The sequence below is a fragment of the Gopherus flavomarginatus genome, chromosome 4, assembly GCF_025201925.1.
Source record: "Gopherus flavomarginatus isolate rGopFla2 chromosome 4, rGopFla2.mat.asm, whole genome shotgun sequence".
Classification (NCBI taxonomy): domain Eukaryota; kingdom Metazoa; phylum Chordata; order Testudines; family Testudinidae; genus Gopherus; species Gopherus flavomarginatus.
The window spans coordinates 182,122,590-182,147,654 of record NC_066620.1 but is presented as its reverse complement, the minus strand read 5'-3'; the positions used below and the strand labels follow the sequence as shown (position 1 = coordinate 182,147,654).

The following is a 25,065-nucleotide window of genomic DNA, read 5'->3' as shown; positions in this document are numbered from 1 at the left end:
AACTTCCATATCAGATAAATTAAATAGTAGCAAAATGGGCATCTTGCAAGGACAGAGTGAATGCTCCTAGACCTTTTATTTCTGGGGTATGTCAGTTGGGTTATAATTGGCTCTAATTAGCACACTTTCCAGCTATAAAATTCTTTGCCTTGAAGCTCAGTGACAATCAAAGATGTGAAATTTCTTCTTGCCGTTGAAAACATCAAAAAAAGTGATTCCAATTTAGTCCTTACAACTGAATGCCCAGTGATTAGTTCAAGTGAGGGGCAAACACCCATAACGAATGGCTTTTAGAAAATTAGTTTTTATCTCTGTTGCCAAATAATCACTACAGAAGTAATTTGCAAAAACAAATTTCATTGCCAGTAATAAAAAATGTTTTATAATAAAATAGGCCAAAAGATCCATTGTTGTTCTCTTTTGTAATCCAGAAATAATCATTGAATTAAAAAAAAATCACTGAGATTTTTGGTATGCTCCCTATCATTTGGTGTGAGAAACACTTTCACTGTTCCATGATCCAGTCCGTTCACAAAATATTAGAATTGTCATTAGTCTTTTTATTTCATTTTGGATGTAGAAACTCCAAAATGAGTTTAATCAGATATCTGTTATAATGCATTAATATTTTATCCATTTAATTGTGTTTATAAAATGCTTTTAATCTTTTCAAAGAACCAATACATGTCTTCTGAAACAGAACTATATGGAATAATGTGTCCATAAGGAAATGTAGATACCAAGTTTGTTGTTGTGGCCATGTTGGTCCCAGGATGTTAGAGAGGCCTGAAAAAGAGCTCTTTGTAGCTCAGAATCATGTCTCTTTCACCAGCAGAAGTTGGTCCAATAAAAGATATTACCTCACCCATCTTGTGTCTCTGTAGATACCAAGTGATAGTTTTAAAACCAGTTAGCTACTTCTAATTATTGTAGGCAGTTGGTAGTGATGCCTATTGTTTAGGCTGTTTAATGTTTTCCATTATAGAGACCTGTTTTCAGTTGTGTATAATTTTGTCACCCTATACCTGGTTGGAGTGACATTTTCTGAACTTGCTCTCTGACTCAGACTGAATCTTTTTGAAGTTTCAGTGAAAACAGTTCAATCATTTTGTTTCAGTTTTCACCAAAAAGGTTAATAGTGATTGGACATCTAATATAGTGAATGCCAGTGAAAATGAAGTTGGATCAGAGGCTAAAATAGGGAAAGGACAAATTAAAAATTACTTAGACAAGTTATATGTCTTCAAATCATCAGGACCTGTGAAATACATCCCAAAATACTCAAGGAGTGGGCAGAGGAGATATCTGAGCCGTTAGCAATTTTCTTCAAAAAGTCATGGAAGATGGGAGAGATTCTAGAGGACTGGAAAAGGGCAAATATAGTGCTAATCTATAAAAAGGGAAATAAGGACAACCCAAGGAATTACAGACTAGTCATCTTAACTTCAGTACCCTGAAAGACAATGAAGCAAATAATTAAGCAATCAGTTTACAAACACCTAAAAGATAATAAGATGGTGGGTAACAGCATGGATTTGTCAAGAACAAATTGTGTCAAACCAACCTAATAGCTTTCTTTGATGGGGTAATAAGCCTTATGTATTGGGGAGGAGTGGTAAATGTGGTATAACTTGACTTTAGTAAGGCTTTAGATACGGTCTTGCATGACTTTCTCATAAATAAACCAGAGAAATACAACCTAGATGGATATACAATAAAGTGGGTGAGTAAATTTTTGGAAAACCATTCCCAAAGAATAGTTATCCGTGGTTCAGTGTCCGCTGGAAGGGCATATTGAGTGGGATCCTGCAGGGATCAGTTCTGGATCCTATTCTGCTGAATATCTTCATCAGTGATTTAGCTAATGGCATAGAGAGTATACTTATAAAGTTTGCAGACGATACCAAGCTGGGAGGAGATGCAAGTGCTTTGGAAAATAGGATTAAAATTCAAAATGATCTGCTCAAACTGGAGAAATGGTTGGAAGTAAATAGGATGACATTCAATAAGGACAAATGCAAAGTACACCACTTAGGAAGGAACAATCAGTTGCACACATACAAAATGGGAAATGACTGCCTAGGAAGGAATACTGCAAAAAAGGGATCTGGGAGTCATAGTAGATCACAAGCTAAATGAGAGGCAACAGTGTAACGCTGTTGCAGAAAAAGCAAACATCATTCTGAGATGTATTAGCAGAAGTGTTGTAAGCAAGACACAAGAAGGAATTCTTCTGCTTTACTCTGTGCTGATTAGGTATCAACTGGAGTATTGTGACCAGTTCTGGGCACCGCATTTCAGGATAGATATGGAAAAATTGTAGAAAGTCCAGAGAAGAGCAACAAAATTGATTAAAGAGCAACTAGAAAACATGACCTAAGAGGGAAGATTGAAAACATTTGGTTTGTTTAGTCTGGAAAAGCGAAGACTGAGAGGGGACATGGTAACAGTTTTCAAATACATAAAAGGTTGTTACAATGAGGAGGGAGAAAAATTGATTTTCTTAACCTCTGAGGATAGGACAAGAAGCAATGGGTTTAAACTGCAGCAAGAGCGGTATAGTTTGGACATTAGGAAAAAGGGAGGTCCTAGTTTGTGTTAGAGGCTTGGTGCTAAAATTCATAACATGTCAAATGTATTGAGCTTCCCACAGCATCATGGAGTTTACTACAAATGAACTGCACTGATAATGTTACCTTCTACATTGAGCCTCCTACAGTGTTAGGACTCTACAATAGAAGGAATGTAAAAGCAGTAGCCAGTCCTTACTACCGTTATCTCCCCATTACCCCTCTCTCACCTAGGGAAAGGGGGAGTGGGTGAAGAGTGTGGAGAAGACCGTGAGTTGTTGTTTCAGCTCTTCCATTACCTGGTGTTAATTTTGTGTACTTCATGGCCCAATAGATCTGGGCCTTACATTCCTACTATAGGAGGCAGGCAAGAATCATTCACCCATTTTAGAAATGCTCCCCACCACCTAGGTGTCTAGATTGCTTCCATGTCTGTGTTGATAAGGTACCTGAGAGATTACAGAAAGTCGCTTCTATAAAAGCTGGGAACAGAACTCAAGTAACTAAACTGGCAAATCTCATCCATTTGGTCTCACTGGCTTCCAAAAGCGCTCCAAAGTTAGGATATGACACAATTAAAGTTATCCTGTAATTTGGATCCTTTGTGCATGTGCTTTATGATTCAGTGTTTAATTACATTGTTTATTTTCCATGACCGTTGCCTCATTTAGTACCCAGAATGGACAGTAATTGAGGCAGAGGGATGCAAGTAGAGAAAATAAGTTGTTTTGTAATTAAGCAGACTGGGATCCAGGACAGCTGAATTCTGGCTTGTGAGAAGCTGTGCCTGTAAGAGGCTCTGACAAGAACCACTTGGAACCAAGTGGCCCTGAATGGTCATCTTGCTAGAGGAGGTCTTAGACAGGCAACAGCCACAGCGGATTAAGAAGTCTGAGCCCCAGGACATGGCACAACCAGAGTTAATGGACTTCCTGCCACCTGAGTACAATGGTGCTTATGTCTCAAGTGAGGCCTACAGGTCTACGTAACAGTACAGTGCACCTGAGAGACAAATTGAGCATTGTTAGTTTGGTTATAAGTACTTGAAATTTTGTAGTTTGCTAATGTTGGTTAATTGCCTGGGAAAGGAAGATGTGGGGAAGTGTACCTTTAAGAGACTCTGGCAAGAGCTAGTTAAAACCAGTTATGTTACTCATGTTAAGCAGTGCTGATCAGTTAAAGCTCAGAAACTGAATGAAGCAGACCTCTGTCAGATTCCATGGCTCTGAGTGATAACTGAACACTACTTGTTCCTTCATCTGCCACAGACTTTATATGTGATGTTGAGCAGGACTATCGTAGTATATATGCATCAGGGGGCCAAATTAAGGTTGTATGGGCAACCTTAATTCTGGCATTTCCTAATTTTTGAGTGCTTGTCTTTACCACTGTAATATTATTTTTATGTCTGGGGGGTTTTTTGTATGTAACTAACTACATGTTGACAAGGATGGTCAAATTCTGCTCTGCAGACAAAAAGGACCAATTTATATTGAAAATTATGGGAGTTCCACTGTTGTGTTTGAGGACAGATTTAGCGCCACAGAATTAAAATTGATGACAATTGCAAGACTTCATTGTTTTGGGGGCTTTTCATGTGTTTTATTCATGTTATATGTTTGTTTTACAGTGTTATATGGGAGCCAATGGGAGATGGTAAAAAGCTCATTTCACTGGCTGATAATCACTTATTATTGTGGGATTTGCAAGAAAGCTCAAGCAACGCTGTGGTAAGAAAAATTGCTTGTAAGTTATAATATGGCTGAGTATGGTATATAGCAAGCTTTAGATTATTTAGGTTTTGGTTTGACTGGTTATCATCTAACTCAGCATTTTATAAGGATTCTCAAATATATTGCTACTAACTTTTAAAAGTTATTTTTTTTTACCCAATTTCATTAAAATTAGCATAAGACTTTTTTTCTAACATCCTTAGAGTAGGAGCTAAAGCTTGTGTATTGAGACTACTGTAGTGTTAGTGTGAATTAAATATGATAATCCTGGGTTTATGGAAACTTTTCCTGTTGCCTCCACACTCCACAGGCTTTCTCTTCCCTTTCTGGCTGCAGCTGTTGAAACAGGCAGTCTGGTCCCTTTTTGAATTTGAATGTTTCAGGCTTAGGTAACTTTGTCCCCTTTCTCTCTTACCAATAGTTATTACTTACTTTATTTATTTATTTATTCTGCTTGAATTGCCTGTGGCTGTGTTGGTGACTCTAATGTCAAAATGATTTTAATAAAGCAATGATCATTAGATAAATTAAAGAAACTCAGTTAAATCAGAGATCAATGGAACAAAAGTTTATTCTGAGGATTGGATAAGAGAGGTTAAATCTTGAAGTTATTGATTTAAACAAGTATTCATGTATGTCCTAGAGCCCAAAGAGGGGAGAGGGAGTGTGGAGAGAGAGATTTTTACAGATTCTCTGTCTGCTAGCATCGCAGTATCGCAAGTCACTCTCTGTGTATCAGCACTGCTGTTATTTATCTGTATTGCTGTAATACATAGGTAGCCTTAGTCATGGACCAGAATCCCATTATACTAGGCTCTGTACAAACACAGAAAAAGATGGTTCCTGCTTGGACTACTACTCAGCTGAGCAAGTTGGCTCCCAGCAGCAGACTCCTGTCTGGACTACAGAGGAGGGGGTGGATCTTCTTGGTCTGTGGGGAGAGGAGGGGGTGGGAGAACTTGGAGGGAATCACAGAATCAAAACATGAACATGGAATCCTGCTCTCCCCGGTGCTAGGACTAGAGTGGCAGGCAGGCTGCTGATGGGGTTGGGGAGAAGCTTATGCCTTTCTGTGTAGAGCCAGGGAGGGAGGCGAGGGCTGATGTTGGGTGTTACCCTCCCCCTGCTGGTGTACTGGTCTCCCCGGAGCTGGGAGGTGGGACACCAGCTGTCTGTGCACCAGCTTTTACCTCAGGATTGGTTGCTTCCTGCTGCTGTCTGAATATAAAGAGGAAGCATGCCGACCTACTCACTCTCCCAACACACACTCTGTTTCTCTAAAAGCAGCAAAGAATCCTGGGGCACCTTATAGACTAACAGACGTTTTGGAGCATGAGCTTTCGTGGGTGAATACCCACTTCCTCAGATGCATGTCTCTCACTCTCATTCACACACACGCACACATGCAAACTACCTGTCTCTCACACTTCTGTGGGCTTCTTGTTTTAGTGTTCAGCAATGTCAGTTTGGTCATATTATCGAGTGCTACTTTAAAAATGTGTTATTTTTCGGGCACACAGAGAAATAATAACAAGGTTCATAGTGCAGTGCAAACAAACGATGCCAGGCTCAACCAAATAGCCCCCACTTGGGTGCCTCTTGTAGCAGTGTGTTTATAACGCACAGCTCAGTACTGAACAGCACTGCAGGATCCATTTTTTCTGACAGAAATGGCTAGGTTGCAGGTTACCAGAGTAATTGAAAAGCTGCTGGCAATCTAGTAGGATGCCCATAAAATGATGGGATTGAGAAACCTTCATCTTTTGAAACTGTATCTGCCCATGAGGCATTGCAAACCCTTCCCAAAGCATCCTGCAGCCAGTTGCACAGTGAGATAGCTGCCCACAGTGTATTGCTCTCTCTGTCAATGCAAGAGCTGCTATTGTGGATGTGCTACACTGACATCAGGAGTATAGTGTGGCCATGCAACAACGGTTTAATTACAGTGATGGTACCAGTTGGAGGTGAGCATTAATAGCTAGATATCAAATGAGAGATGTTAGGCAGAGTGGGGATTGACTGTGGAGGACCTTGAAAGTAAATACAAACAGTTTGTTTGATGTAGTAGAGAAGAATGAACTGAAGGAGGAATTCAAAGAATGGGATGATGTAGTCAAAGTGACAAGGTAGGAAAATGATCTTTAAAGTAGCATTCTCAATGCATATGAGTGAAGCAAGATTGCATTTGTCAAGGCCAGAGAAAAGGATGTTGTATCAAGATATGAGTTGAAGTGGTACTCTGTGATTTCTTTGGTGGATAGGTGTGAACTGAATCCCCTAGGAGTATAGGAATTGCAATACTGGATCAGACTCAAGTTCTGTCTAGTCCAGTGGTCTCCAGCCTTTATGCACAAGATCAGTTTTTGAATTTAAAATCAACTCAGGATCTGCCCTGCCCCTTCCCCGAGACCCCATCCCACTCACTCCATTTCCCTCCTCCCTCCATCACTCGCTCTCCTCCACCCTTACTAACTTTTATTGGGTTGGGGTGTGGGAGGGGGTGCAGGCTCTAGGGTGGGGCCGAGGGGTTTGGAGTGTGGGAGGGGGTTCCGGGTTGAGCCTGGGGCAGGGGATTAGGGTGTAGGAGTGAGGGATGCAAGCTCTGTGAGGGAGTTTGGGTGCAGGGGTCATATGGTCACACTGCATCTAATTTCATGGAATCCACTGGACATTTCATGAGTTTTACTTTTTATTAATGTCATTTGTGGTTTATAGATCCAAAATCCTTCAGGGATTGTCACATGTGACGTTGCACTCCATAATGTTTTATGGAAATATGCTTATGAGTGTGAATATAATGTAACTGGAATATGTTTTAAGCAAAAGATCTCTTGTAAGATCTCATTACAAAGCTTATAATCTACTGAGTGTGTTCATCCTATTTGTATGAATGTAGCATTCTGGTAGCTGAAACTAGGAATATGATGTATAACTCTGAGGTCCTATTGTAATTATGCAAAGTGTGGGCCGTTAATGATGGTTTAGAAGCTTGATGGGTCCCATTGACTAGGACAGTTTGTTGTAAATGATCTGTTTACTTGCAAACCTTCCTGGGTGCGTGCAGGGCAGCCCTGGAAGAATGGAGGCTGGGGTCTCACAGGACATGTGAGCATATCATGTGATACTGGAATCCATCTTAAACCTGGTGCTTTTCCATTTAGAAGGAGGAGTGGGAACCCAGAGAGACAAAAGATTCCTGACTTGTGCCAAAGATATAAAAGGGAGTGGAACAGAACAAAGGGATTGTCAGTCATGAGAACACCTAGTTTCCACCTAAGATGTCTGCTAGAATTAACAAGGACTGTACCAGGGGAAAGGATTGGGCCGAGACTAGGAAGGAGTCTGGTCTGTGAAAGAAGATTATTGGAACATCTCTGAGGGTGAGATTTTACCTGTAATCAGTTTCTTAATGTATTAGGCTTAGACTTGTGTGTTTTTGCTTTATTTTGCTTGGTGACTTACTTCGTTCTGTCTGTTATTACTTGAAACCACTTAAATCCCACTTTTATACTTAATAAAATCACTTTTGTTTATTAATTAACCCAGAGTAAGTGATTAATACCTGGGGGAAGCAAATGGCTGTGCATATCTCTCTATCAGTGTTATAGAGGCCAAACAATTTGTGAGTTTACCCTGTGTAAGTTTTATATAGAGTAAAACGGATTTATTTGGGGTTTAGATCCCATTGGGAACTGGGGGTCTGGGTGCTGGATATAGGTGATCTGCTGAGCAGTTTTTGGTTAATGCCTGAAGCTCTGGCGATATGGACCAGACCTGGGTCTGTTTTGCAGCAGGCTGGCATGTCTGGCTTAATAAGGCAGGATTCTGGAGTCCCAAGCTGGACTCAGGGAAAACTGGCTCAGAGGTAATTCCAGCACATCAGGTGACAGACCCAAGGGGGTCTCTGTGTCCGAAACACGCCACATCACAAATCAGTGTAATATTCTCAACTGTGGGGTGTGCATTGGCTGAGGCTGGGGATTGGGGTGCAGGAGTGAGAGGTGCAAGCTCTGGGAGTGAGTTTGGTGCAGGAGGGGCTCCGGGCTGGTGCAGGATATTGGGGTGCAGGAGGGAGTGAGGGGTGTGGGCTCTCGGAGTTTGAGTGCAGGAGGGGGCTCCGGGTTGAGGGTGCGAGATGTAGGCTTCAGCCAGGAGGTGCTTACCACAGGAAGCTTCTGGTTGGCGGGGCTCAGGCAGGCAGCCTGCCTTCCCTGGCCCCACACTGCTCCTGGAAGCAGCTGGCTGCTGGCACATCTCTGCGGCCCCGAGGGATAGGGGAACAATGGGTCTCTGTGCGCTTCCTGCACCTGCAAGTACCACCCCCCCAGCTCCCATTGGCCAGTCCGTGGCCAATGGGAACCCTGGGGATGGTGCTGGGGGCAGGGGCAACACGTGGAACTGCCTCACACTCCCTTCCCCCCGGGGCAACAGAGATGTGTTAGCAGCCAGCCACTTCTGGGAGTGGCATGGGGCCAGGGCAGGCAGCCTGCCTGAGCCCCGCTATGCTGCCGGACTTTTAGCGGCTGGAGATTGTGATCGAACGGCAGAGGCTCCAGGATCAAGCAGTCAATCACAACTGACCAATTGGTGACCACTGATCTAGTGCATTATTTTTGTCTCTGAAAGTGGCCAGTATCAGACAATTCAGAAGAAGTTATAAGAATCGCACAATTGACAGACATGGGATCATCTGTCCCTTTATTTTGGATGTTCTCTTGATCTCTAATAGTTAGAGGTTGGATTAATGCAGAAACATGAGTTTAATAATCCATTCAAAACTTTTGTTATTAATTATGTTAACTCTGGATGTACTTGATGGTCATATAAAGACCTTTTTGAATCTTGTTAAATTCTTGGCCTCAACAACTTCTTGTGGCAATGAGTTTAAAAGTTTAAATACAGATTGTGTGAAAAATCTTGAATTTTGAATTTTCCATCATTCAATTTAATCAAATGTCACCTTGCTCTTGGTTCATTGGACAGGGAGAACAGTATTTCCTGATTTACCTTCTCACCACCGTTCATTATTCCCCATGTTTTATCATGTCTCCTCTTATTTGTCTCTTTTCTAAGGTAAACAGTCCCAATCTTTTTCAGTCTCTGTTTACATGAGAGTTTTTCCATGCCCTTCAATTCTCTTTGGTCTTGTTTGAATCCCCCCCACTTCTGCAATGTAATTTTTGAGATCTGGTGACCTGTACGGCACACAGTGTTGCAGGTGAGGCCACATTACTGATTTGTATGAAGCCTATAATAATACCATTATTACTCACAATTGCATTCCTTATGTAGCCTAACATCTCGTTAGTTTTTTGACTGCAGCTGCATATTGTGTAGAGGTTTGCTTTGAGCCATCTACAGTGACACTCAGATCCCTTTCTTGAGTTGATTCAATTAATTTAGAATCCTGTAACATGTATGAGTAGTTAATTTTTTTCAATCCAGTTTGTGCTAATTTGCATTCATCCACACTGAATTTAATTTGTTGTTGTATTGTCCATTCAGCGGGCTTGTTGAATTCTTTTTGAAGTTCCTCTGTCTCTCTGACTGACTGACCAGAATAACTTTGTTTCTGATAAACGTAAAGAATCGCATGCATTTTTGTTTGTTTACATCTTAGGCTATTTGTTTATAAAAATCCATTTTAACCCTTATGTCCCTCTTATTTCCTGCCTGCTGTCATTTGTTACTATTTATTGGCTTCAGCAGGATCAAACTTCAGAAGGATTTCTGTTTGGCTCAAATTGCATCTCAGAACTTGCAATGTAGCCATACCGATTTACTCTTTGTCTTCCTGGCTCTCTTTTTGTTCAGTGGCACACTTGTCTTTTGAGATGGTTTGTTTTTTATTAGTAGCCTCCATACCGCCTGTAAGGATTTTATTTCCTCTACTTTTAATTTTAGGGTCTTTTTGACTAAGCGTTTCATTTTATTGAAATCTCCTCCTTTCCTAAAGTTTAGTGTCACTATGTCACTTTTTGGTACCCTACGTGCTCGAAGAATGTTGGATCTAATTATACTGCAGTCATTATTATGTAGTGGCTCAGCTGCTGTCACTTCTAGAATTAGTGTGTGTTACTTAAATCAAGAGTCTTGTTGGATGCTCCAGAGCTACTTGTTCCAAGAAGCAGCACTCAAATGTGAAGAAATTGTTTCTCTAAACTTTTTGTCCCACTGTGCCATTTGACCAGTTTATATGTGGGTAGTTGAAGTCTCCCATTATCATCATTTTGTTAGATTTTGCTGCCTCTGAACATTGTGCATGTAATTTCATTTCCTTGATTAAGAGGCTAGTACACCTCTACCTCGATATAACGCTGTCCTTGGGAGCCAAAAAATCTTACCGCGTTATAGGTGAAACCGTGTTATATTGAACTTGCTTTGATCCACTGAAGTGTGCAGCCTCCCCCCCGGAGCACTGCTTTACCGCGTTGTATCCAAATTTGTGCTATATTGGGTGGCGTTATATCAAGGTAGTGGTGTAGTATAATCCCACTAATATATTTACATTCACATGGTGGTTTTGTTTCCATATACATTCAACTATATGGTTCTGTCCACTCAAAATATTTATCTTCCTAGATTCTATGATATACTTTACATTCAGCTCTTTGATCTAGTGTCTTTCCTGTACAGCTTGTAACCAGGTATTACAGCATTCAGTATCCCAAACCACCTGCATTGCCATTTGAGCTGCAAGGTAGTATTTTATTTTAGCAAAATGACAATGAGATTTGCTTAAATCCAGCCCCTAAGAAGTTCATCAGCCTGTGTTCTCTGGCATAATACCCATTTATTGAGAGATGTAATTGCCGGATATGCTGCATTATTTTTCTAATTTCCTCTTATGTAACACACATCACTCCTAAGGAACCTTTAAACCTCTTGTCAAACTACATTTTTGGGATAAAGTCTGTTTGCATGCAGTAGCTGTCCTTGTCTGATTGAAGTGTTGGATTCTTTCAGACGTGTTTAGCATTTCCTCTCTTCCTTCCATGTTCCCTTTGGGCAGCTCTGTCTTCCCTTGCTTTAGGTTCTTTTGAATGTTAATTAGACTTTCACTGTCCTAGCCACTCTCTGATACAAACTTAAAGTTACCATGTTTGTCCCTAATTCCAGTCTGTATCAAATATAACTTCTTTCAGGATGCTGTCCAGTCTGTTGTTAGTCATACTTTCTTAATAAAATACTTTTGAACGAATGTCTAAGTGTTAGGGCTTTTTCCTCATTTTTTTGGCCAGGGTTCTAGTTACTAAAATTTGTTACTGTCACTTAGATACCTTCCAATTGCGTTTCCTTTCCCCTAAGTTAACTTTCTTTCTCTGTCATGCAGACGTTTGCGAACATACTTATGTTTTCTCGTCTTTCCTCCATCACCCAGTATTGGAGTCTACCAATGACTTTTGAGAACAATAGATTCTTCACCATGACTATCTAGCTGGTTAAGCCACCACAAAGCTGTTTATGATAATGATACTGACTTCCTTAGTAAAGCACTTTGAACCTTCTGATGAAAACAGCTATATATGATATATATTATTTAATCTCAGCATAACTTTTGAAATCAGTGTTTATATCGTTGAAGCAATATCCAGCTTCTGATTCAAAAGACTGCTGATCCATCAATATTTCAGTTAGTGTTGCTTAGCTAGTATATTTTCTAAATTCTATTACTTTCCAGATAGAAGGTATGCCTGTACTGCATCAGAGATTGATAGCAGAATAATGGCTCTAGGGGGCAAGGTCAGTGATAAAGGAACAAAGGAGATTTAGCCAATGACAGCAGTTATGTGCTTGCACCTGAAAAATATGAATAACCCAAATTAGAGTCAGTGGAAGTCTAAAGGACAACCCAAGATAAGTATGTGGCCAGTGGTATATCAATACGTGACTGAGTTTTTTAGATTGCAGTGTGTTGGGATGGTCTGTGAAAAGCCTTAGTTTGAAAAGGCTAGGAGTGTTACTGACTTTCTCAGGAGAGACAGTAGAAAGTTCCATCAGTTCCTCCATAACCTCATCTAAAATATTCTGATATCTCATGGTCAGCACACTGGTTCCATCGTGTACTTTGGAAACTTAAATTATTTCTGAATAAGTTTTTCTCTAGGAATCACTGTTCTGCCATGATTAGTCTTCTGCCCCCAGAAATTTTCTTTGTGAATCACTTAGAGCTAGTCTACACGGGCAACACTAATGCCGTGGCAGCACTTTAACGTTGCTTTTATGGTAACAGCAGAGCGCTGGGAGAGAGTTCTCCCAGATCTAAAAAAAAAGTCTCAATGCTGATCCTTCATGCACTGCTATCTTTATTGATAGTTTTTCTGGATCACCAGTAGAAGTTCTGAATATGGATGTTGTGCCAGCCCTCTTTGGATTTCACAATTTTCTTTAATCTCTGTCGGTCAGTGTTCGCCTTGGCATTGGACTAAAACTGGGTTGATATGACTGTTTATCTTCTCTTAATAAACAAGATAATGTGTCCATGCTCATTCAGGTCACTCCTTCTTGGAAAAGTACTAAAAACAACTGCTGAGCAATTGTTTCTCTCCAAAGGCACTAGCATATGGGGTCCTATGAACTTCCATCTTGTGTCCTTCCCTGTTCCTTGTTTTCCCAATGCTAGTATGAAACCATTAGGGTGTGATCAGGAAGCACTTGTGTTACCACTATACTCGTGATACTTGCCTCTACAATTCTTTTTTATTGAACTCGGATTCTACAGTCTCGTTATTTTTCCAATGTATACTTAAAGAGCAATCTGGATGAAGTTGAGCTGTAGCTCAAATTGGATAAGAATAGATGTTTGTCACTAATGAGAAACATGGAGAAGTGAAGAGTGTAGGCTGGGTCTGCACACTCTTCTTATTGTGTGTATCCAATTTTATGCAAAATGATTGATAGTGTCAGGGTCCTATTGGAATTCTCAGATAGTATTATGCTTCATAGTGCCATTCAGCATCTCCAGCTAGCCAGAAGATGCATTATGAACCTGAGAGCAGTCTTTTGTATCTTTATTTCATGGTTTGGCTGTTGCAGGCCCTCTGTGTAGGGTTATCCTGAAGTCCACCTATCATCTCCAGCTACTGCAGAATGCAGCTGCCTGTTTCCTGAGTGGCGAGGTTCACTGTCATGAGTTAATTTATCTCAGATGGTGATCTTTAACTATTTAGATCTTTAGGGACTTCATTACTTGAGATATCATCTTTCACCCTATAACCTGTGAAGACAGCAATGATAAGATGAGAAGTGTGTGCTACCTGAACATACTGAATACTTCATGTTTGGAGGCAAAGCTTCCTCAATTAAGGGTCTCACATTGGAATTCACTGTACTTGAAGGTCCATCAGAGTTTTTAATCTAGCAACCTTCAGGGCAAGATGCAAGCTCCATTTGTTAGCATTTGATTAACTGGCTTTATTTTGTTTTTCTTTTGTGGTTTGTTGTCCGTAATTAAAGTGCCTAGCAGCTTCAGAGAGAGAGAGAGAGAGGGGGAGGCACTTTAGAAATTAATAAAACGTTACAAAAATTCATTAAGGAGAAAGAGGTCTAAAGGGAATTTTCCCATTCTCTAAATTAGATATAGTCTCTAATTTCTATTTATGATTTTTCAAATAATTCAAGAGCATAAGACTGTACTGTTTTAGATATTTCAGAGTTGTAAATTTAAAGAACTGAAATGTTTCTGTGAAAAACAAAAAAAGTCAAACATACTGAACTTTCTAAATGAAAATGTCGTGCACTTCCATTGTGCCATATCTTCAGTGAATCATTAGTGGTGGTGGTGGTGGTGTTATGATGATTATTATTATTGCCACTTATATAGAGCTTTCTGTCTTGGCTCTCAGTACTTTGCAAAGGTAGATGATCATAGAAACATATGAGATAGGACTGGAAAGGACCTTCTGGAATAGCTAGCAAACAGGGGACCGCAAACAGGGAAGTTTGAGAGGGAGTTTGTAGGAGGAAGTTGTAATATAATCGTTATGGTTAGGAAGGGCCTCATCGCTGCTGCCAACGCTGCTCCTGTCTCCTCCACCTGCTCCTGTATCCAGACAGACAACCTAACCATGGATGTCTCTTCCCAGATCCTGGTGTGGGTTTGCAGAAATTGTGGCCTGCAGTTCCCACTCACAGAAAGCCAGGCTGGGGGGACCATCCAGTGTGAAAGATGCTTGCTGGTGGACTCTCTCAGGAAGCAGGTGGGAGAGCTACAGGAGGAGGTGGCTAGGCTGAGAAGCATCTGTTCCCATGAGGAGTTCCTCAAGAGTATTCATGTGGAGATATCCAAGGCTGAGGAAGCTATCCAGCTACAGAGAACTGCTGTCACATCACTAGAGGAGGAGGATATGGCTCTGTCACAGGGAGGACACAGGCAGCTGTTTACTTATGGCAGCAAGCAGTGCTCTATCTCTACTCCTAACCCACCCACCGTGGTGATGGAAAACCGATATGCTGCCCTGGCAATGAGTGATGAGGAATTACCCCCAAAGGTGGAGGAGGAGAAGCCGTGTACCCCCGAGGCTGGGAGGATCGCAGCCACCACTCTCAGGAGGAAACGTCGTGTGGTGGTGGTTGGTTACTCTCTTCTGAGGGGGACAGAGGCACTCATCAGTCGCCCTGACATGGCATCCCAGGAGGCATGCTGCCTGCCAGGGGCCCATATCCAAGACGTTATGGAGGGATTGTTGAGGATCATCTAACCGTCTGACTGCTATCCCATGCTACTCATCCATGGGGCACTAATGATACTACGAGGGCCTGATGAAATGCATCCTAGAATACGCAAGGAACTGACTTAGGAGATATCTGAGCCATTAGCAATTATTTTTGAAAAGTCATGGAAGACAGGAGAGATTCCAGACGACTGGAAAAGAGCAAGTATAGTGCCAATCTATAAAAAGGGAAATAAGGACAACCCAGAAAATTACAGACCACTCAACTTAACTTCCGTATCTGGAAAACTAATGAAGCAAATAATTAAGCAGTCAGTTTGCAAACATCTAGAAGATAATAAGGTGATAAGTAACAGTCAGTGTGGCTTTGTCAAGAACAAACCATGTCAAACCAACCTGATAGCCTTCTTTGACAGGGTATGGGGGCAGGGGGAGCAGTAGACATAGTATATCTTGACTTTAGTTAAGCCTTCAATACTGTCTTGCATGACCGTCTCATAAACAAACTAGGGAAATGCAACCTAGATGGAGCTACTACAGTAACTCCTCACTTAACGTTGTAGTTATGTTCTTGAAAAATGCAACTTTAAGTGAAACGATGTTAAGCGAATCCAATTTCCCCATAAGAATTAATGTAAATGAGGGGGTTAGGTTCCGGGGAATTTTTTTCACCAGACAAAAGATATATATATATATATATATATATATATATATATATATATATATATATATACACACACACACACACACATACACATACACACACACCCCACACACACACACAGTATAAGTTTTAAACAAACAATTTAATACTGGTACATGATGATGATTGTGAAGCTTGATTGAGGTGGAGGAATCAGAGGGTGGGATATTTCCCTTACTGCTAAATGATGAACTAGCAATTGGCCGAGCCCTCAAGGGTTAACTCTCTCACTCTGCAAGCCAGCAGGAATGGAGGGAGATGTACACATTTCCCTTAACTACACTGCCTTGTTAATTAGATCAGCTTGCTGAGACCACAGGTGCTGCAAGCTCCCTCTGTCCTGAGCCCTGCTCTATGGAAGATGGGGTAAGCAAGGTGCAGGAGCAGGGGGAAAGGGGACACCCTGACATTAGCCCCTCTCTTCCTTCCCTCCCCCCGGCACAGCAAGCAGCAGTCTTGGGGAGCAGCTCCAAGGCAGAGGGCAGGAGCAGCACATGGCAGGGGGTGGAGGGACACAGCTGAACTGCAGGCAGCTGCTGCACAGGGAACTTAGGGGAGCAGGGAGCTGATAGGGGGCTGCTCGTCCACCCTGGTTCCAAGCCCCCACCAGCTAGTTGCAACGGGCTGCTCTTCCTGCAAGCAGTAGACAAAGCAGGCGGCTGCCAAACAACGTTAGAAAGGAGTATTACACAACTTTAAACAAGCATGTTCCCTAATTAATCAGCAACATAACAACAAAACATTAACTGAGATGACTTTAAGTGAGGAGTTACTGTATAGGGTGAGTGAATGACTCGTTGGAAAACCGTTCCTACAGAGTAGTCATCAGTGGTTCACAATCATGCTGGAAGGACATAACAAGTGGGGTCCCGCAGAGATCAGTTCTGTGTCCAGTTCTGTTCAATATCTTCATCAGAGAGTACAATTATAAAGTTTGTGGATGATACCAAGCTGTGAGGGGTTGCAAGTGCTTTGGAGGATAGGATTAAAGTTCAAAATGCTCTGTACAAACTGAAGAAATGATGTGAAGTAAATAGGATGAAATTCAATAAGGACGAATGCAGAATACTCCATTTAGGAAGGAACAATCAGTTGCACACATACAAAATGGGAAATGACTGCCTAGGAAGGAGTACTGCAGAAAGAGATTTGGGGGTTGTAGTGGACGACAAGCTAAATATGAGTCAACAGTGTAACACTGTTGCAAAAAAAGTGAACATCATTCTGGGATGTTTTAGCAGAAGTGTTGTAAGCAAGACACAATAAGTAATCCTTCCTCACTAGTCTGCGCTGGTTAGGCCTCAGCTGGAGTATTGTGTCCAGTTCTGAGCGCCACATTTCATTAAAGATGTGGAAAGATGTGGACAAATTGGAGAAAGTAAGCTGTATCGAGGAGAAAAGCTGTGCGAAAGGCTCCTGCTGCTGTACACCTGAGCTACATCCTGTCATGTTTGGAAACTGAGAATTTAAAGGTATATACGTGATGGAAAAGAAATAGACTGTGTTTGTGACTAGGAGACCACAAAAACAAGTTAGACAGCACTGCCTACTGGGTAACCGAAGAAGCATCCTGTGACAAACCTCTGGAGAGGTATCAACCCCTGGGAAGGCTTCTGTATATTGGTTCCAGAGATCAACTGGCAAAGAAAGGGCGTTTTGATGTAAAAAGGCTAGGTTTAAACTCAGTCAGAGCCTTCTTCCTAATCCAGCAAGAAGACAGGACAAGACCTTCTGTCCTAAGCAGTTCCAATGCTTGCAGAAGGGTTGGAAAGACTTTGACCTACTAGAGACCTATAAGACTTATATGCGATCTCTGGTAAGCTGCTAGCATGTGTATATGAAGTCCTATAGTTTTTATGTTTTCTTTGTAATGTTTTTACCTTAAGAATAAATGTGCTTGCTTAGGAAAAGCTGTGTGATAACTTGTAACTGCCAGCAATATACTGTTTAGAGTCCTTGAAGAGAAAGCAAAGCTCAGGTGCTGGCCTTTAGATCAATGGTTCTCAAACTGGGGGTCAGGACCCCTCAGGGGTCATGAAGTTATTACATTGGGGGTCGCAAGCTGTCAGCTTCCACCCCAGACCCTGCTTTGCCTCTAGCATTAATAATGGTGTTACATTTATTTAAAAGTGTTTTGAATTTATAAGGGGGGGTCGCACTCAGAGGCTTGCTCTGTTAAAGAGGTCACCAGTACAAAAGTTTGAGAATCACTGCTTTAAATAGACTGCTTTGCTGGGGATATTGCCGTATAAAGCAGGGAGCCGTGTTACCTTGAAATCCTAGTCAGGAATGAGGGAGACAGAAACCTTAAGTAGGTGCTCGCTAGGGGCTGTGGAGGGGGGAATACAGGTGCAGTTACTCTGAAATATGGCACAATTTTTAAATTTATCAAGCATAATTTTGAAACTAGTTGTCCCCCATTACTTTTGTTGAAAGTTGTTCCAATACCTTACTCCTCTGCTGGTTAGTAACCTTCTTCTAATCTCTAGCCTAGACTTGTTTATGGCCAGTTTATATCTGTTTATTCTTGTGCCAACACTGCCTTTTAGTTTAATTAGCTCTTTTCCCTCCCTGTTTTTTATCCCTCTGATGTAATTATAAAGAGCAATCATAATCATTACATCGATCTTCCAAGTGGGGAAACTGGAGAACAGAACTCAAGGGACTTGCCAAGGTTACACAATTTGTCAATGACAGATCTAGAAATAAAACAGGACTCATTGTTTGGTGCATTTGCAACTGAACCATATTATTGATGCTGAGTTGATGCAATGGAAACCACACTTCCGATTCCATTCAATCTCACTGCTAGTCTATTAATTCTGCAGCAGTCTCCTTCCACTTTAGAATGATAACCTCTAGATTAAGTGTTTTACATAGTGAACAAGTATAGTGTATGTTTCTTTTAGAAAACTTGGCTTCAGTTTCATTTTGGTGTGAAAATGGGTTATCTTCCTTCTCCTTTTTCCAGTTTGGCCTTTGAGAAGCCAGAGCTTGATGCAGAAAATGAGATGTCTGATTCCTTCTTGATATTTTGGTGACGTGGGACAGAATCATGATAAATTGGCCAGATGTTTCATACTTTAATACACTCAAACCTGTCCTTAAAAACTAGGAAGACTTTTGGACATTCAAGATATTTTCTGTCTTTGAAACTCATAATTCCATGAGGGCTATTAAAGTACAAAACTGTGTAGATCATCTCATGTCCCTGATAACAAAGCTTCAACAAATTATATGAAACAATTTAATTTTCTTTGGAAATGTAAAGAAAGTTAGAAAATGATCTTTATATCCATTGTCCACTGAGTAACTTACACTTATATAAATTACTTCATATTGTATAGGCTAGAAAACAAACTTACTGGTCTGAGTTTTTTACATACTTACTCTTTATGTATGTATGTATGTATGTATGTATGTATGTATGTATGTATGTATGTATGTATGTATGTATTTATTTTGTCCCCATTATTATCTTAGCATCTCTACCTTACTTTCTTGCACTTGGAGCAATAGGTCAGCTTGCAGTTTTTCCACTGTGCCTCCACTTATTTTAACTTCAACCTTATTTGTAAATACCCCATTTTTTTTAATGCACAGCTATCCAATTCTGCTGCATTAGAAGGAAAAGGGCAATTAAAATTTACTTCCGGACGATGGAGTCCACACCACAATTGTACGCAGGTTGCAACAGCCAATGATACTGCCATTCGAGGATGGGATACACGAAGTATGAGGTAACAATAAAATTTGCTCTCTTGTTCTTAAATAATAGACTCTCCATTGGAGGTTAATTTTAATCACTTTTGACTTGTTTTTTGAAAAAAAGGCTAGAAAAGATATGACTGGATAAACAATTGTAAATGGAATGGATTTGGATTCCATTGTTGGTGTATTCAGAGCTTTCAAGTAAAGGGTTTACTCTTGGGTTTTTTCTAAGCTTCAAATCTCCCTTGCATATTGAGTGTCTTCGAAATATGCAGTAATCCCAAGGTGATTGTTCAATACACAATATAAGTATTACTTAAACTAGAGCTGTTTCGTAATTCACCATGAAAATCAATGTCAGTTTAAATCAGAGTACTGGTGGTGCACTGTTTCATTCATAGTATGATGGTTAAAGGTAATTTAATCTTTGGAGGTAAGTTTACCTTTTACTTTTACCATTTTAGTAACTACTGTATCTAAGATTGTAACATACTAGTTCCACACAATTATGGACTTTAATTAAAAAAAAGTGAACCAAGACAAACAAAATGCTGCAAATATACCAAGTTAGTGACTCTACCTGCCCTGTTTGTGATTTTGATAGGCAAAGAAGTGGTGATGTGCACATCTGTTGCCATAACAATAGAAGGCTCTGCAAGCTTTTTTAAGATACCATTTATCCCCTTAGCATACAGTAATTTATCACTAAACTGAGAAAACGGATGTCTTGTAATAACTTCTGTTGCCTTAAAGGGGGGATGATTTCAAATTTTGTTCTATGGCTCCTGCAAGCCCAGGGTGCAGCAGTAAGTCCCCATGTTTCCCAAGCTAAAAAGTTTTATTTAATTTCATAAAGTAAAGCAAAGCAAAGCTAACTAGACATATATATACAGTCATCAAAAGCCATTTCTTCTTGTACTTCTAGCATCTTGTCATTTTCATTGTTCTGTAAGAGGACATGCAAAAATCTAGCTTCATGTTTATAAATAAGGCTGGCTTTAATACAAATATATAGGAGGTAATGTTGAAGGGCAAAGTAGGATTTTTTTGGGCTCTTCCTTTGTTTTTTGTAATTATCTCATTTCAGCATGTTGTATTCACACTTGAGCTTAAAGCCTAACTGTGTTTCTAAGAAGGAAAGTTTAAGTGATAAAGACCATGCACACAATACATTTAAGTTTCACATTCTTACTTACTAGTCCTAATGGAGAAATCTTCTGAACATTCTGTTTAATGAAGTGTCCTAGCAAATAGTGAAAAATATTTATTCAGGTTATTAACAGTAGCGGAAAGAAAAATGCTACAGTGTGGTTTATGAAAAGCAGACTTCACAATTACAGCTTGTCTAAACAAAATACAAGCTATAGAAAAAATCATAGCTCAGATTAGACAGTCCCAAAACCAGTTTGAAGAGCAGTGGCATCAGACAATTAACTATTTGCAAACTACATGAAAAAAAATACAAACAAGAATAACTCTGAGCTAAAGAGACTGTAGTATCTCTAAAAAGAGGCTAGTCTGATTTGTCTACTAAATATGTAAAGTCACCGTATTTCCTGGAATATAACTATTCTGCCCCAGCTACCTATGTTTTATACATGTATGAAAATGTTACACCAACTGCATGTGGACCTGTTGGTGTATAGTCATATTGAACCACGACTCTGACATTCCCCAAGATTTGTCTGAAGCTCCTACTCTGCAGAGTTTAGGAGCTCACGAGACTAAACTGTACCCCAGGATTCTTACATGGAGTCTGTTCTTTAAGCTACCAAATTCTGCAGGTGAGACTCTTCAGACCCTCAGAGCTTCTAAGTTTGAACAGAGCAGAACTACATAACTGACTAGCATTGGGGGATAAAAGCAGGTTCTTCACAACAAGGGGAGCCAGACTAGCTGATTTACAGAAAGCTCCTGTAAGTAGGCAGAAGTAGGAGTGGAAGCCATAGGAGTAGATGAATTCAGCCATAACTAAGGAAAAAGAAGTAAAGACGAGGGAACCAAGGATAAAAATTTGCAGAGAATAGGAAAATGGAGGAGGGAGATACTGAAGAAGGGCTAGAATAGAAGCAGGAGAAAACTGTCAAGAAACCCCTAGAGTGGGTAGAAAATGATGTTGAAGGTGTTAAACACATGAAGAAAAGAACAGAAAATAACAGACCTTCACACTCGGACAGGAGGAGGTCATTGGTAATTGTAATAAGAGCAGTGTATATCAAGCTGAGAAGATAGAAACCAGATTGTGTGGATTCCAAAAGAAAATTAAATCAGAGGAAGTCCAGACAGTGAGAATAAATTGCAATAAGATTGGAAGAAAGGGGAAGGAAGAAGATGGGACAGTAGTTGAAGAAATAAGTGTGGTCAAGGGGAGGGTCTTTTAAGATTGGGGTAATTCTGACATATGTTCAGATGATAGGGGAAAGAGAATAGAATGGGGGAGAGGGTGAAGAAAGTTAGTATTTGGCATTTCAGTATTACCAATGGTAATCCACCAGTGGAAAGAATGCCCCTGCTTGCAGCTTTCTGAACAGTCTTTAAAGATGCGAGCATCATGCACCTTCTCTGACCAGCCCCCATTAATATCGAGAAAACATACCCGATGAGCTACCAATACTTGCATGACCATAGAAACATGCCACGCGGTCAGCCTCCAAAGAGGTGGGATGATTTCTTAACGAGATATGGACAAGCATGACAAAGGATGGCCAGAGCGAGAGAAGATTGGAAGACGCATTGTGATCGGCTCAGTCTTAACTGATGAAGAACCGACAGTCTACACAGAAACTTTGCCCTTTTCTGTTGATGTACTCTGTGGCAACATGGGCTGGTGCCAAAATAGGGGTATGCATGCCATCTATCACCCCATCACAGTTCAGAAACCCCATTGCTGCAAATCCATCTATTATGTCCTTCATATTGCCAAGAGTCACAGTCCTGCATAGGAGGAGACTATTAAATGGCTCTATATACTTGCATGATTGCAGCCCCCACTGTGGATTTTCCAGCTCCAAAATGATTTCCCACAGAGTGATAGCAGTCTGGAATTGCAAGCTTTTACAGTGCAGTCCCCACTCACTTCGCCACTGCCAGTGCAGCTCTCAGTCTGGTTTCCCTGCACTGGAGGGCTGGGGCAAGCTTGGCTCACAGATCCAGGAATGTGATGTTTCATATCTGAAGATTCTTGAGTCACTGCTCATCATCCCAAACTTGCATTATGATGCAATCCCACAAGCCAGTGCTTGTTTCTCAGGCCCAGAAGCAGCACTTCACTGTTGCACCTGTTCCATGAATACTACCAACAATCTTGAATTGTTTTTCATTATGTCTCTTAGTAAACTGTCCTCGAAGAATTGTCATGTCTCCCTTTGTTGCGGTACTTCCTGCAGCTCTGTAAATACCAGTGGATCATTGCAGTATTAACGAGAACAGTGCAGAACTCTGCAGGCTTCTATCAGAGATGGCAAACACTAAAAAGTGCCATGGCGTTTATAGGTAGTTTTGAAAAGGTGCAAAAATTATGGGATATGTTTAGCATTATGGGGCAGAGAAAGTTGCATACTGAGAAGTTGACCCTTAGCTCTCAGAGATCCCTGGCCGAGTCACTTCTATCCCATAACACATTGTGAAAATATCCCAAAAGACATTGCTCTGTACAAAGGTCTATGGCACACTGGGATATCTACACATGGTGCACTGCACTTTGCATTGACACAGCCACTCCTGGTGAGTACGTGCCACCCCAAAGCAAACAGCCAAGTGTGCATGCCCACAAGCGAAGTACAGACTCAATGGCTGTATGCTGACGTAATTTGTGTCAACCAAAGATTATAATTAGGGTGACCAGACAGCAAATGTGAAAAATCGGGATGGGGTAGGAGGTAATAGGTGCCTATATAAGACAAAACCCCAAATATCAGGACTATCCCTATAAAATCAGGGCATCTGGTCACCTTAATTATAATATAGATGTGGCCTAGGTCGGTCAGTGCCAAAGGATTAACCAAGTTACTAGAGAAATAGATTTTTATGAGTAGATTGCACTTAGCTTTCATAGTACATTTAATTTTTAATGTGTGTTTTACAGACAGATCTATTACATAGAAAATGCACATGGACAGCTGGTACGGGACCTAGACTTTAATCCCAATAAACAGTACTACCTGGCTAGTTGCGGAGATGACTGCAAGGTGAAATTCTGGGATACTAGAAATGTCACTGAGCCAGTGAAGACACTAGAGGAGCATTCCCACTGGTAGAATAAATTATCTGCATGCTGTTTTGTGGGTGGACGGTTTATGTAATTTATTCTGCTAATTATTTTACTGTTTAAAAACAATGCAAACTAGCTGTGTTTATGCTATTGTGATTCATCATTTTTCTGCATCGAGGAATGGTTTTAATATGTGACTGTTTCTTGTATAATTTGTAAATTAAGGGTTGGGGAATGTAAGTCTAATTTCTACTAAGGTATTTTCAGCTGTATGAAGGGTGAGATTCTGGGCTATATTTTCTATGAGGCACAGTGCAGGGAGAAGGGATTCAGGTGTCTTTTAAGACATCTCTTCATTCTGAGTTCTGGGTTGCTTTGCGGCCCCTGACATAATTTACACAGCCATAGGGCTGTCTCAGTTACAGCATCCTCCCTGGGTGCCTTATGGCAGCTGCATTGCCCAGCATCTCTACAGTGCTACATGCTGCAGCCCACACCCTGAAATTGCTCCTCACAGCCCTTGAGCCAGCACAGGCAGGGGAGTCCTTAGATCAGTTTGTGCCCTGGGGCAGTACTCTCCTTTGGCCGGAGCGCCCCTTTACATCATTCTGGCCCCTCTATACAATATGAAGGGGCCAGAGCAAGTTTAAAAAAATTACTAAAGGAATTAACCATTCCATTTTTGAATGCTTATGTATTGATACTTTTGTAGTTATATTGGGATTTTGACTGCAGAATCACTTGCACCTTAAATCTGGACTCTGCAGCCACTTTGGCAGTAGCTTGAAGATGCAAATTAACAGAAGCAATATTTTTACTTGTTGAGAAGATGAAAACTAAAAATAGAACAAAAGAAAATCATAAAGCAATTGGTATTAACCTAATTCACAAAATATAAACACTAGCAAAATCTAATCCTTTTGATTTAGGGTCTATTTTAACAGTTCACTGTGATAATGTTGTGAGATCTTGGTTAATGTACAAGTTTATTTCGAATCCATATTTTGCTTTTAGAGTACCTTACTGTATTTAGTATTTTTAGACTGTCTATTTGATATATTGAACCATAAGCAGACATTTACTCTTGGGGAATTATATTAGGGTTTGGTCCCTTCACCCTAACCTCCCTACCGGTAAAGATACAGCCCTGGAAAATCAAATTACATGGAAGTTTGTGACCCAAATGAAGACAGCAAAAAACAATCTCTAGAATGAGAGTGTTAGATTCTACCCATGCTTATAGATTCTAGGGCCAGAAAGGACCATTATGATAATCTAATCTGACCTCCTGTATAGCACAGGCCATAGAACTTCCCCAAAATAATTTCTAGAGCATAACCCATTTTACAGATTAGATTACTCTTAAACTATTTGTTCACATTTAAATTGAAATAGTGTATTTAAACAGTGCAGTATATTTATTGACTGACTCGGGAATAGACTCTTGTCATACTTTTTAAATTAT

At 40.6% G+C, this 25,065-nt stretch overlaps 1 protein-coding gene across 3 annotated transcripts in view; it reads left to right on the top strand.

The window, feature by feature from the left end:
* The window catches only part of EIPR1 (EARP complex and GARP complex interacting protein 1), a 181,762-nt gene that overhangs the window by 146,104 nt on the left and 10,593 nt on the right, over nt 1-25,065 (top strand). For all 3 annotated transcript variants that reach the window (XM_050950900.1, XM_050950897.1, XM_050950899.1), the window contains 3 exons: nt 4,201-4,300; nt 19,283-19,419; nt 23,475-23,642. In XM_050950900.1, coding sequence (XP_050806857.1) covers nt 4,201-4,300; nt 19,283-19,419; nt 23,475-23,642 — 405 coding nt within the window. The remainder of the gene's footprint in view (nt 1-4,200; nt 4,301-19,282; nt 19,420-23,474; nt 23,643-25,065) is intronic.